Source organism: Kryptolebias marmoratus, linkage group LG2 (assembly GCF_001649575.2).
Source record: "Kryptolebias marmoratus isolate JLee-2015 linkage group LG2, ASM164957v2, whole genome shotgun sequence".
Lineage (NCBI taxonomy): Eukaryota > Metazoa > Chordata > Actinopteri > Cyprinodontiformes > Rivulidae > Kryptolebias > Kryptolebias marmoratus.
Window position 1 is genome coordinate 26,330,894 of NC_051431.1, and position 15,367 is coordinate 26,346,260.

At 36.3% G+C, this 15,367-nt stretch overlaps 1 protein-coding gene across 3 annotated transcripts in view; it reads right to left on the reverse strand.

Moving 5' to 3' along the window:
* The window catches only part of bcas3 (BCAS3 microtubule associated cell migration factor), a 383,299-nt gene that overhangs the window by 325,938 nt on the left and 41,994 nt on the right, over positions 1 to 15,367 (reverse strand). For all 3 annotated transcript variants that reach the window (XM_017422045.3, XM_017422044.3, XM_037973032.1), the window contains exons 8-11: positions 9,029 to 9,136; positions 8,871 to 8,947; positions 1,403 to 1,479; positions 682 to 765 (exon numbers count right to left, since the gene is read on the reverse strand). In XM_017422045.3, the coding sequence (XP_017277534.1) occupies positions 682 to 765; positions 1,403 to 1,479; positions 8,871 to 8,947; positions 9,029 to 9,136 (346 nt within the window). The remainder of the gene's footprint in view (positions 1 to 681; positions 766 to 1,402; positions 1,480 to 8,870; positions 8,948 to 9,028; positions 9,137 to 15,367) is intronic.

Below are 15,367 nucleotides of genomic sequence, written 5' to 3' on the forward strand. Positions count from 1 at the left end.
TGACGTGGGGGCCTGCTCTCTCCAGCATGGCTTGTTCACAATATATTTTGTCTCGGTCATAGAGACCATAGAGAGATAATATCCAGTTTGAAGGGGGTTTAAGTTTCTTTCCTAATCAAATTGAGAACATCAGTTTTAATTACTGTTTTACTGAATAAAGCAGCCCCTCCAGATTTTCTAGTTTTAGACATTTTGAAGATTTCTGTTTGCTTGAAAAGTTACAGCAACCCTGCACAAAACAGTGTATAACTGTTCAAACGAAGTTGACCAGATTTTAGGAAACACAAATTCAGGGGTGCATTTGGCATTATGAACTGCAGGCACCTATTGCAAGGCTTTCATGTCAGTTCTTTTGCTTGTTACAAACTAGTCATCTAGACTTTTTTCAGTTTAAGTCACATACTAAACTACTCTAAACAAAGATGAATAGACCTCCAGGGTTTCAGAGCCTCCCGCTGTGTACAACCCAAAAACAGCAGTTCTAAATAAGTATAAACAATAATCTCTCTGATCCTGAAAACCTACAGCTGATCCATTGACTTCTATGTTTAATTTGAATGAATAAAATGTCTTCTTTTTTTTGTTCAAGACAAGGTTGTATTATATAATGTTCTCTTTAGAACATTTAATTTAAACTTTCTATATAAAAGACAAAGAGCTGTATGAGGTACTGTCACTTACTTTGGCAGCATTGATGACTGTAGCCGTATAAGACTGGGCATTATCACCACAAGCTCCTCCCCGAGATTGATGACATCTTATCAGCTGCAAAAACAACATTTTAAAGAGAAATATAGGACACACAGTATAGGCTGGCTGGCTGGAGACAAATAAAGACAAAAATCTGGAGAAATTAACTCTGATTCAGATATTAAAAAGGTTCTACTCTCAGCTACTTTTCAAGGAAATTGGTTTTACTTAAAAAAAAGAAGTCTGCACAGCCAAACAGCCAATCTCCACTGATTTAATTTCAAATACAATATCACTTGAAATGCTCTGTCCCAATATTGCTCTCTCTGTTCAAAAAGCAAGATTTTGTCATTTCAGGAAATCCTTCAGCAGTCACACAAACAGCAGTCCCATCTGTCAATTACTTGAGTGGCCTAGCACCAAAACACAGTTATGCATTAAATGTATTGCAGAGTGCTCAACGGGACATACTGGTTTTTGTAAATACTTAACAATCCCATTAAACAGAAAATGCCTGAGCATCTGTTGATTTTCAAAAATGTTATCATCTGTAGTGGACTCTTCTTGGAATGAGTTGTTTATCCACACAGATTAAAGAAGCAGAAAATAGATAAAAAGCTTCTTTTTTTTTTTTTTTTCAGGGTAAATATGTCGCTTCTCTCAGATAAGGTACTTCTGTTACCAGATGAATGTGTGTGTATGCGTAGACCACCTTGTTCTCAGCGTAGGCGAGCCAGCGGCTTCCCAAAGCTATTGGATTGAGACAGGGGCCAGGGCAGGGATAGCAGCCTGAAGGAACAAATGACTGTTTAACTTACAGACGGAGAAATGATAAAAGAATTTATACTGATTGTGGAAAACATTCAGACAGATTTTAGTAAACAACTTCATGATCAAAAGTACCATAATGAATGAACACATATCTTCTTCTGCAGACTGTCTAACTATCTTAAACCATTAATGTGTTGGTGAGGAGTCTCTTGTTATGGATGATAAATGAGAGTTTAATGAGGGTGACATATGTGTCTGTGTGCACACAGTATGACCTAATGGAGACCAGTGGTATCCAATAAACTGAGGATGACTCTTCTGCTAATTGACCGCTCCTGTAATAATTTCTTTGGGGATACACACAAACACACATACAACATGAATCGTGCAAATGCAACCTGTACTTTATTAACTCATGTCCATTTATGACAAACAAACCTCTGTATTCAGACATAATCATGGCAAAAAATTGTGGGTAAAATAAGTCCATGTTCACTGATTCCATAACAATGATTAGAACCCAAGCATTCTTTAAAGGAATGCATTTCATCTGCCACCTTTCATATCAGAGAATTGCTAAAATCTTATGTTGAGAAATTACTAAATTATATTTATTTTGGTCAAACCCTCAAAAATAACATGTTGCATTATCTCACATTATCAGTTTGTGCTTTGAGTATAAGTTGGGAATGACTGTCAGCTACCATACAGCACATTTTAGCTAAGTATCTGTAGTCAATAAGGCATAACCATATCTGTGTAGGCAAAGGGCAATAGTTGTGGTGACCATATTGAATTAGGTTGCTTCCAAAGATTTAACAGTTGTAGATCTACAGCCAATGATTTCTTTCTGAAAGTTTCATTGAAATCTGGACAGTGGTTTATGAAATAATTTGCAAAAAGAAAAACTTTGTTGACTAACAGTTACTGTCAAGGTTTTAGAGAGTGAGCTGGAGACTAATCTCACCCACCACCACAATAAATTTTATCTAAATATCCACAAAAGTGGTTGAGTTGTATCCATGTTTGTGTTTTGTTAGGTCAGTCAGCTGTGGCAGCTATCTTGAATTGAGTTGACTCCAAAAGTTAAGCAGTTGTAGATGTATAGCCATTGATTGCTTTCTGAATGTTTCATTGAAATCTATCCAGTGGGTCATGAGGTAATTTGCTAACAAACAAATTTGGTTCCAAAAGTGAATGGAAAAGTTTTAAACAGATCTTGCATAATTGATTAGAGCTTGGAAAATAAGTTGAGGATCAGTCTCAGCGACTACCACACAAAATTTTAGCTCGATAATTGTGAAAGTGACTTTTTTGTGCTCATTAGGATTTGTTACTGAGGGAGCCACCTTGAAATGAGTTAAGTACAAAGTTGTAGCTGTACAGCCAATGATTACTTTCTGAAAGTAATGGTTGGCACATATACCCCCCACCCCTCTCACACACAGGCAAAACTGTTATTGCTTTGACTTTGCCTGTGGTAGTGGATGATGGAGAGAAAATAGGGCAGCTAAATGCTGCTGATTTACATTAACAGATTATGAGTGAAAGTGAACACCTCTGTGAAAGCAGGAGCTTTGGCAATTTGCTCATCTGGAGAATTTAGGTGTGTAAACACAATGCAAAGGAGGAAAGACAAAATAGATAAATGAAGAAGAGTTTCGAGAAGTAACTATTGGTGCCCATCAATCTGTGAAAGATTAAAGGTTATTTCCAAACAATTTTGAGTCCATCATGTTTGATGGTTTGGCCTTGTTTTGCAGTCACAGGACCTCCTTGAAATCACAGAGTTGACCATAAACTCCTGTGTAGACCAAAGGATTCTACAGTGAAATGTGAGACCATCTGTCTAAGAGCTGAAACTTGGACTGGGTCATGATGCAACAGGACAATGACCTTAAACACAGCAGCTAATCTACAACAGAATGGCTGAAAATTAAAATGCCGATGTTGCAATGGCCCCATCAAAGTCCAGACCTCAAAGTTACTGAAATATTGTGGTAAATCCTAAGGAGAGACCCCGTCCTCTTTCAACTAAAGCCAACATTATAGAAAGGAAAATCAAATGTGGGCCAAAATTCTTCTACAGAAGATGATTACTGAGAGTTACTGTTTTATGGGGTTCTGCAAGCTGTTGAATCATAGGTTGATCTTGCATGTGTAGCGTCTCAAATACAAGGCAAATAGGCTTTGTTCCTGTAGCCATGCAGTGAAGAGTATTCAGACCTTTATAAAGGTGAAACCAAACAACTTATAAACAGACGCATGGCTCAACACAGGAGGGCTAGCTCTTCGGGACAAGACTCAGCTGTGCACCAACACCTCAAGGATAAGGAACACTCTTTTGAGGACCAGCATGTTCATATTTTGGACAGAAAAGACAAATGGTTTGAGAGGGGATGAATGAAGCCATTTCTGTCAAAAGAGAGAAAAAAAACTACTTCAAACAGAGAAGTAGGTCTCAGATTTCAAATTCCTTTCTAAAATTGAGAATTAGGCTTAATACCCAGTCATCTTTGTTCCAATTCACACCTTCATGCATGTGACAAAAAAAAATTATATTGTGAGCCAGGCAAACAAAGACCCTAATGACTTTCTGGTGGGAGAAGAGTGAAAATAATCTGCATGTAAATTTAGCTGCATAACAGAGCACCTTGTGCAGTTTAAAGAGTGGAATGTCACACTCTGCAGTTCTGAATCAAGAAATCACCTCTGATATGAAGAGAAAAGCATTACAGCAGGTACAGAATAGAAGTTCTATTGTTGTTGTTGTTGTTTTTTATTTGTTTGTTTGTTTTTGTGGTGGTTGGGGGGGATTGGATGAACTTGTTAGTTTCTGTTTCTGAATTTCAGTGTATTGTTGTTTTATTTACTTAAATTCAAGACCTGCTAAAACCAGATGTTTTTCTTTTTATTATATCCTCATAAACAGTGTGAAACATTCCAAACAGTTTTACTTTTTATCATGGCTACACATTTTAACGTAAACCTGAACAGGCAAAAGGAAAAAGACCAGTAAAAAAAGTATTCTTAAAAGTTTTTATTTTATTATTTTTTTTTCAGTAGGCCTATAAGAAAACATAATGTGGATCCAGTAATGATCATACACGCTGGGTTAAAGCGCACGGCGTCAACATACACACACAAACACACTTAGCTAATGTAAGTGCACAGAGGTGAAGGGGAAATGGCTCCCTGACAATAATTTAGTGCTCAGGGAGCAGATGAGGTCGAGGCAGACAGTAATCTGGTGTGCTGTGCTGAGGAAGGGGCTGATGGGGAGGGAAGGGCCTGTTGAGGTAAGCCACAAGTGCTGCTGGTAACGCCAAGGAAGCCTTTTGTGTCTTTCCAAGGCTGAGGTTGAGCCCAGGCAGTGAGATAACATGTGTTTGAGATCCTGAGTGGAGACCGGAGGGTTGAATGCACAGAGGAGACACACATAATGGGTGGGATCAAAAGAAAACACAACTCAAGTTTTTGATGGTCAAACCCTGATAAAACCTCAGGCTATGGCAAACACTGATTCCTTTATTTCTTTAAAATAATACTCCTTAGTTAAATTCTCCAGCTTCACAAATAGTTACCCAAGTCAGAACAAAAAATATTAAAGTGAATCAATCAAAACAAGGCCCTAAAAAGTTTTAGATATTTAGTTCTGCTACCATTTTAGTCTAACTAATGTTGAAAATTTTTATGTAAAAAATCAGAGGATACAAAGAAAGCCTAAAAAGAAGGTCAATTGTGGAGCTCCAAAATTGTTTCTTTGTTTTCACTCGAGTCAACATGAAAAACAGCCAATGAATGTATGTAGACAGAGAAAAAGAGTCTCACTGTCCAGGATTAAAGTGCACCAGAAATACTTACCAGTGTGTATGTTCACTGCTTTGCAATAATTCTGGGTCAACAAGAACGAGACGAGACAAGATTTCACTAGATGGTTCTGTGATTTTTGTATTTCACCATGTGCATGTGTGCAGACACTTCAGTCTCGAACATGAAAACAGTTACATCCAAAATGGCAAATACACAAATGCTCAGACAAATCTCTGAAAAATTAAAAAGAGTGAGCACCACAAAAAGCACTCTGCCTTCTGCCATTGTTACTGTTGTTCATCTACTCACATATGTGCAGAATACTACTCACTGACTGCAACCATAGGATGGTGGTGTATGATGTTCAGTGCAATGAGGAATGTTTAGACTTCTATATTGGAGAAACCAAACAGCCTCTCCATAGATGCATGGCTCAATACAGAAGAGCCAGTTCTTCAGGACAAGACTCAGCTGTGAATCTACACCTCAAGTATAAGACACTCTTTTAAGGACCAAAATGTTCATATTTTGGGACAGAGGACAGATGATTTGACAGGGGGTAAAAGAAGACAGTTACATCAAACAAGGTCTCAGATTTCAGCTTTCTAAAACCTGCAATGGAGCATTAAGCCAGATACCCAGCCATGTTCACTCCAATTCACACTTTCAAAACAAAATAAGCTAAAATACTGGCAAGATGTTTAGCGTCTGCATGTCAATTTAGCTGCACAACAGAGCATCTCATGCACTTCCAAGCTTCAGACTTCACACATCCCCGCAAAGCTTCGAATTGAAAAAACTCTCTGGATGGGAAGTGCATTCTTCAAATACAGAATAGAAGCCCAGTTGTTTTATTTTTCTAAATTTTTATTTGGCTTCAACAAGAGGTTCAAAGTTAATTTTCTCAGCTTTAAAGTCAACAAATCACTGAACGGGGCACAACTTTTTTCTCTCTTAAATGCACCACAGAGACCCGTCCTAACTCAGAACTCCACATAACGCCAGAAGCAACATAACTCCAGAATCAACAGGAGAACAGCGAAACTTGGTCTCACAGAATGGCTTGAGGGATTTGCCGTGTGGTCATAGGGTCTGACATGTTTGTTTAAACTGCTGCCACACATTTTAAAGTTGACTGACACACTGTCTTACTTGAGTCAATGTTGTTTTTTAGAAAAATATCTTATAACCTCTGGACAGATTTTAATAAAACTTTCAGAAAACAAATTTTGGATATACATCTACAACTGATTAAGTTTAGGAGACAACACAATTTAAAATAGCCATCACAGCTCATTGATAATAGTCAATACAAAAATGTCTATAACCCTGTCAACTATACAGATTCTGAGCTAGATTTTTTTATGTGGTAGTAGCAGAGAGTCATTCCCAACACATACTCTGAGCGATAACTGATGGTGTGAGATCTTGCAATATTGCGTGACATAGTGTTACTTGCAAGGCTTGACCAAAACAGCTAATCCTACATCCCTTCTCAACATAAGATGATTTTAGTCTAAAACTCTGGAAGAAAAGGCAGTGGGCGATATGCATTCCTTGAAAGGCTGGTAAGTCTTTAATGTTTTCTGTCAAATTCAGACCAAAGAGAATGCCCTTACAACAGCATTAATATGAATCCTTATTATAGCAGGAAAAAGTGACCACCTTCAATCTGTTAAAACAGTAGATAGATCTAGAAGGCTGAAAATTAGTTTGTTACATATAGCTAAAACACACATAGCTGACAAAGAAACTCTGAAAGTAAACAGAAAAGACTCAGGAAAGTCCACTATGTAGTAGTTAAAAACTGGATGACGCTGTGGAACAGAAGAAAAAAAAAACTGTGTTGCTAAGTGTTTGTAAAAACACAACATTTGAGCCATCATATCTTCAGGAAAAAGCAGCCAAGCAGTGGCACAATGGCTTATCCAAAGCAGATCCCAGAACATCACAGGACTCTTTGTTTACTGCTTTTATGGACCAAACAGACCAAATAACGTTATGAAAAGGAGGCCCCTGCATTCAGGAACGATTAATAACTATTGAGCATGTTTGGTTTCCTGTTGCCCAGACGCTGATAGGGAAGGCAGGCAGACAACGAGGAGACACATTAAAGCAAGCCAGTAAGGTCAGTTTACTCCAGTCAATGACTTAAGTGGACAGCAATGGCTTTGTAATATAGTCTGGTCCTTCTTTCGCAGCCTCCTTGAGGAGACATTGAAGGTACGGGAGGGGGGGAGTGGGGAGCAGGAGTTGTGCTGTAAACATTTTCACTGTGAGGTCTCGAATTATGTTTTGATAGAAGCAGCTCGAAGACACCACTACAGTGGATGCTGGTGGCCAGTCATCTTTTAAAGACATGTAGAAGCCAGACCAAACTCTTAAAGTGAAAACCCAAAAAGTGAATAAAGGTGATCCAGTCTCTCAAAAGACAAATTACACGTTTCTGTAAAAATGTCACAGATTAAAAAGTCAAAGAAAAAACCCAGTTGGATCAGAACTAAGATGGGCCTTAAACAAATAGCTGCAGTGTTTAGTTCAGTTAATTTTGTTGCACAGCTTCTGCTAAAGTCTGGTAACTTTGTGACATCCATAAAACATGTTGTATTCAGTGTCAATTTGAAGTCCAAATTTTAAACGAGACTTTGGTCAGGGAATTGGAAGGCCAAGCTCGAAACCATAACTTGTAAGTCTTGTGATGTTTTCTTTTTACTTTTGCATGAAAGAAATGTTTAAATGTTGAATCATAGGCAGCTTCTTAGACATGGTGACATGGTTTGAAGATTCATTTAAGGAGGATTATAAAGCTTTATAAGTTTGATCATCTCATCTTTTCTAATACTTACAAAAGAATCAACCTCAAAAACTCAATTCAAAACTGGAAGCACTCAGAGAGCCTAGGCCTCTGCCAAGGCTGCAGTGTGATTAAAAAATAGTGCAATTTGGATGATCACCACGAAAATGTAATTCATTGTTTTTTGTGACAACCCCAACATTTCCTAAAAATGCAATCCAAATCTGTTCATTTGTTTTTACATGATCTTTGCTAACATTCAGACAAACAAACCAACAGATAAAACTGAAAACAACTTTCTTGGCGGAAGTAATTATGGCAATAGTTGAGTAAAGTCATGATGCCTGGATCTATTTTTTTCAAATTTCTAACAATTTTAATTATTTTTTTTTAACAACTCTTTACACTATGGTAATTACATTGGGCAGCTTATCACATTTGCTGTGTGTAACAGTGGTCACCTGGTGAAAGGCAAAAGAAACAGGACCTACATAGAGATGAATTTGACATGTGCTAATCTATATATATATATATATATATATATATATGCTTACTCAAAGTAGTCATTTTCCATCAGTACATATTAGTTGTCTGAGAGTGATCTGAAAACATTAGCACTATGCATTCTGTAGGTTCATCAGTTTCTTTTGATCAACATTCCAGTTTGTTGTTTATAAAAAATTAAAATGGAAAGGGACTATATTATCTCAAAAATAAAATTAATCCTCCTGAATACAAAGTGTGCTTGATACCTATGCATGTAGTTCAGTTAGAAACTTAAATGATAAAGAAAAAGCCTTACTTGTAACAAAGAACTTCTTGGTGAACGTACAGCTGTCAAACGCAGCAATTTTCTCTTGCAGGCTCACCACAAGAATACTGGTGAAAAAAGAAAACACTATTATATTATGATACAGTGAAAAGTGCAATAAAAGAGAAAAACAAAATACTGTGACCTACTGTTTGTTGCAGTGGAGATCATAGACTGGTGTCTTGAACTGAATTGATTTAACCATTTCTCCAGTCCGTAAGGAATACAAGTCTGCGCAACAATAAGGAGGACTTGTCCTAAAACACATAAACGTTTAAGGAAGGTTAATACAAACATTAGTCAAGCAGATGGAGACACTTCTAAAGAGTTTATTCATTTAACACAAATGACTCAACAGTAGGCATGGACCGATTACCAGTTTCATGGTATACCAGAGTTTAAAAAAGTTATGCTGTCAAAATCACTAAATTTCTCTGTCATATCATTCTTAAAATTTATATGCCATTTAAACAGATCCTAATATTTCTATTGAGGCTAACAACCCAGATAATTAACTCACTAACATCAGCTCTCAGTGTTATTTTATAAAGAGCAGAACAGCAAAGAAGTAATAATAGGTGCAATTACTTTGGAATTATATACCATAAATAAATATAAATGAAAGAGCCTACTGACTCTGGTGTTGAAGCTGACAATACATTAAAATAAATGTAAATTTATTCTCAATACCTTCGATTAAAATAACATTTCAGCTTTTATCTTAAATACAATCATAAATAAAAATGTTATAATAAAACTGCTGATCACAAATTGGTTTAAAATCTATCTTGAGTTTAAAGTAAAACTGACACCTATTTTTAACATGTCAACTTGTGTTCACTCAGTCTCCTTATCTATTTTTGTGCATTTAAATTCTTCTTCTTCTTTCAACTGTTCCCTTTTCAGGAGTAACCACAGCGAATTATCCTCCTCCATGCGTCCTCTGTCCTCACTTTAACTACCTCCATGTCCTCTCTAACTGCATCCATATATCTCAACTTTGGCCTACCTTTTTGTTTTATAATAACTATTTAAACATTGTATTTAGTTTATTTGAATGGACATTACTAAGAAATATTGATTAATATATAGACAGCAATTTCATGGATGGATGGATGGATGGATGGATGGATGGATGGATGGATGGATGGATGGATGGATGGATGGATGGATGGATGGATGGATGGATGGATGAAAACTCAAGCAACGGTGCTGTGTGCCTCATATGACCAAAGCATATGTCTTGTGAGCCAGGCAAACAAAAAACTTAATGACTCTCCAGTGGAGGAGAGTGGGATTAATCTGCATGTGAATTTAGCTGCATAACAAAGCACCTCATGGAGTTTAAAGCTTGGAACTCCTCACTCTCCAGTTTTGAATTAATAAGGCTTCCCAAATGGGAAAAAAATACCTTTAAATACAGAAGTCCATTGTTTTTTTTGTTTGTATGATTTAATATTTTTTTGGTTGTTGTTGTTGAATATATTGTCACCAAAACAGGGTTTATTTATCTTACAATGAATACTTTTTATTTCCTGAAAAGTTGTGGTTTTGGAAATGGAAAGTTTTTGCCTAGCAGCAGCTGTATTTAACATTGTTTCCTGTATTGCTTTATGAATAAACCTGGAAAAATGAATGAACCACTTTTAGTGTGTTTTGATCACTGCAGACAAGAACATCATACAAAAGCTGCAGTTGTGAAGATTCTATGGCCCGGCTTTCTAATCTTTACAATTTGCTTGTAATAATGGTTGCTCAATTCTTAACAAGTGACAGTTGTTTTTTGTGTGGTTGGTTATTTGTTATCCAAATAGCTCAAACAAAATTACAGAATGTTTCCATGTTGTTTTATACACCCTGCTTACTGTCAAGTGCTATTGTAAAGCAATGATTGTTTTCAAATTTCCCTGTCAGACATCATATTGTTTTGGCTGATCAGTTTACAGTATACATATTACCTCATGGTTCCTGCATATGCAGCATACCATGATCAAGTGGTTAGCAGGCCTTCATTTATATAGAAAACAAAAGTATAGTCTAGTATGACTCTTGAAGTCAATAGTGTTAAAAAAAACACAGAGTGCACATTGACTGGTTATTCACTCAAACACAAGAAAAAAAATCACTTGAAGCATAAAATATGCTTAATATGCTATTTGTTTCCATCATGTCCCAACATCCTAATCCTACAAAGTAAGTGTGAGGCATAAGGAAAGGAAATGCTTTGTCATGAAACACATTTAGGAAAAGTCCTTCAATCATCACAACAAAGAAATGGGTTGCATGAGCAAGCCTCTCCAACAGCAGGCAATGGCTGCTGAGAAGGAAAAATGTATGACATAAATCTTAATCAAGACAAAACCTACCACCACCACCATCATTACCCTCCTGTCCCTTGTGCCTTTTCTCTTACTCCAAGAGGAAAGCGTCTGTAAATCCTCTATTCACTCTTACACCTGGCGAGGCCTTTGATGGTATGTTGGCTGAAAACAAAGGGCTGAAATGCAGAGATGTTTGGGTTTTTAAGCCCCTCAAACTGAGTACTTTCACCAACCCCGTTGGTATACTTGTGAATATGAAGTGGAAAGTGAACTTCATCCTTCTCAGCATGAACATTTATGGAAATATAAAAGGCAACGGTCAGATCTTCAAATTACAGTGAAAGTAAAAAACGAGGATATCATGTGTCGACACTTCTCTTCCTGATATCTTGGCTGATTTCTTTTGATTTTCCAATGATGTCATACAAAAAAGGTGTGTTTCAGGTGTGTTTTAAACTGCATTCACAGGTATGCCTCCAGTTAACGCAAATGTTGTCCACTAATCTATCACCAGCTTCCAAAGCCATGACAACATTGTCTGGGCTTTCCCAAACTATTTAAAGGCATATAAATCTTTGTGTATATAAACTTGTGACGTTGAAGAAAGTAATTCAAACAATGCCTTAAAAAATTCTCTCTTCTAATAATTGAGCATTAAATAAAAATAAATAATTTGGTTAAACCTAACTGACCTAAAACAGGAAAAGTTTATTCTGATTTAATGTTAGACAATGAGAAAGAAAAAAATGGTTGTTTTATTATACTGTGTATGTAAACATTTTGTTTTATTTGTACATATTTTCAATGAATTTTCAGATACATTTCACTGTTTTGTAGAAGAAAGACTTGCCAATTAGTACAGACCACAAAGCCCAACTGTAGCTGCAAACAGCATCAATTTTAATGGATGGGTAAAAAACATCTTCTAGATACTCCAGCAACATATGGGATGACAATGTTTCTGGGGTTTTTTTTGTTTTGTTTTTTTTGTTTTTTTGGGGTGGGGGGTGTTTCTTTTCTGTGTTGTTTTTTTCTGTTCTGTGACATGTTTTAAGATTTCTTTGCTGACTTTATAAAAGCCCAGTCTGGATATCCACATGTTTGAAGAGCTTTTTTGATGAGTTTCTGATCCATTTCTTTCCCTTCTGTCTTTGTGGGGACATGTTCAGCCCGATGATGTAGAGTTATAATGACAGAAAGTTTGTGTTCCAATGGGTGGTGAGAGTCAAACAGAAGGTACTGATCCATGTGGGTTGGTTTCTTGTAAAAGTTACGGCACCAAAATGTCAACAAAAGGCAGCTTGGTGCCATTTGCATCCTGAACTTAATTTTGACATCCATAAACTTATGGTGAACAGAGTTGATGTGTCTGGTGAAAGCTCCTACTTTCTTAGCTTGAGTTTCATATTTATCATAAATTTACTATCGCAGTGCAGCACTGTAGTATCCATCCATTTTCCTTTTGCATCAGGTGGAAAAGGTTAACACTAATATTACGTATGTGCACTGTGTGTGTGTCTGTGAGCAGAAACTCCCCCTCACTCATTTACTGCTCCTTATAGGTCATGTTTCAAACATAGGTGGATGATGTTTGCTTAAACTGATGTTTAAACTGATATAAATGTTACTGATATAAATGTTGCATCATTTAAAAAGGAGGCAACAAAATGCACCAAGTTTACTTCTAAAACTTCTTTAACACTGCCATCTGCACTCCAGGAGGAGGACAGCGGTAAATTACAGTGCTGTGTGTGTGTGTAATCAGAAATGTCTCATGACAAAGCTGAATCTCAAAGTTTCCATGGCTGATCTGTCAACTGATCTATAAAAACCTGACTGACAAAGACCATTGTGCTTCTCTAGGTTCCCAAGTTCAGTGCGGTGACAACAATGAGACATTTTTAACTATTAGCCTTAGTTGAAATAATCTAACCATTTACCCAGCTGTACTTGTACTTTTTGTGTGGCTTTGATACTACTTGGATGTGCACGCAAATGTATTACTTCCTCAATTCCCTGCAAACATTTTACCATTAAGATAAAAGAGGTGCCATTAAAATGTTTTATATAATAACGTAATAAGGTCAACATTTTAAAGGTCCTCGCTTACAGCTGCCATTACAAATAAAAATACAGGCATTAAGATTAATACAAAAATTTCACACAACAATAATTTACTTTCAGGCGGCTGAATCATAGATTTCAGCGTTATCAGAGTCTGATCAATTCAATTCAAAGCTATATGTCACAAAATGGGTCTTTTGGATTGATTCAAAGGGAGAATGATAACTCGCTGTTATACAATCAAAATGGAACAGGGTTCAATTGTTTTGCTTTAGCAGTATTTTAACAAATGACCCAGTTCTAATGGAGGCAATGCAGGGTCAGATGTAATAAGATTTCCTGATGCTGGGGATGTTGGGGCGTAGGTTGAAAGCAAGGCTAAATCACAATTATCATTATGGATCATGGCGGGATGTCAGGCCTTGCACATGTTAAGGTGATGCCAAGCACCATTGCCCAGCTCAGTAACAGGCCTATTATGATGGCCCTATTAGATCAATGTGTCAATTACGATTACTCAAACTGGCCCTTGGGTTTGAAAGGATACAAGAGTAAGGAGATAGAAGAGAGGAGTCGTAGCACATTTACTTCCTTTGATAGGATGTAAAGCCACTTCAGGAATTAAAGAAAAAATAGAGTGACCTGTTAGGTACAGAAAATACAACATTTTTAAAAAAGTACTTTAGGACAAGAAGAAAGAAAAAGAAAAAAAAAAACTTTAATTTGGATCTCATAATGTAATGAATGTAAAAAAAAAAAGAGAAAAATAGCAGTTCTAGAAAAACCTGACCCTGGTGGCAGATCTTAATGTAATTATCTGATATGGGTATCACAAATGACTTTCCAAATCAATAACTTGCTTGAGTTTTGATTCAAGTGGGACTTTTACAGTTTAAATATCACAATGAATTAATACAATTTTCTGATTGGAAATAAAGAAGAGCTTGCATGTCTGTTAGGATACATAACTGTCTTGTCAAAAGTTTTGTAAATAACTCTAAAAAAACAAAACATAAGAGACATTTTGATTGATTATTTACTGAAAGTTTTATTAAAATGCATCAAGCGGTTCACAAGATTTTTAGATAGAGAACAGAGTAGAATAATCTTTTTTTTTTGGTCCTTCAGAGGAGAAATTGAAGTGTATCAGGAGAAGGATAAACTATCAAATTTCACATATTAAAAACAATAACAACAACAACAAAAAAAAAATTACTATACAACTTACAAAAATACTGAGGGAAAATTTAACAATTAATACATTCGACTAATTCATTAAATATCCTAAAGCATAAAGTATAACACTGCTTGATGTTAAGGTGACACTGAAAGTTGTAACTGATCAAAACAAAAGCTAACCACAGAATTTCAATGTTACTTTAAAAGACAACAGTCCCACCAGAGCACATATTTACTTAGTTTTCAATAATATTATATGATCTTTGGAGAAGGTCAAAGTTTGCTTACTTATAATGACTCTAAGTGTTAGTACCCCCAAATCCCCACTTCTATAAGCAAAATGAGTAATAAATCCCCAAACAAATAAAACAGACAAGCAAACAGCAACTCTCTTCCTCTACGACCCTTCTCATTTCTTCTGTTCTTTTTCTGAACTTCCACTCCCATTCAGAGCTCAACCCAGCTGCATCCACACAGACAGAAATTTCTTGCCACATCAAAGACTGCTAAGGGCTCAGGGGCCACAGTAATTCTGGCATGCTGCAGGCATTAGTAGGAAAGTAATTAAGGTGAAAAAAATCAACTGTAGTTCTGGAGTTGCCAAATCTTCATTTCCTTTGCTATTTAACTCTGCACTTAAAGCAGGGTTTTAACCCTTACATGCATGAATTATGATAACTTCAGCCAGGATTTTATTTTTCCCAAAGTGCTTTTATTTTACTTAGGGCATAAAAAAATGGTAAAAGTTTTACTTACAAACTTTTCCACATGTCCACTCAGGTGGACAACATACATTTTCTAACATAAAAGCCCATACATACACAACAAAAATTTTTTTTTTTAAATAGCTGTCCACTGCAGTGACCACTATGCATGCAAGAAAACAGAAGAGATTGGTAAAGTAGACCAGACTAGACACATAAA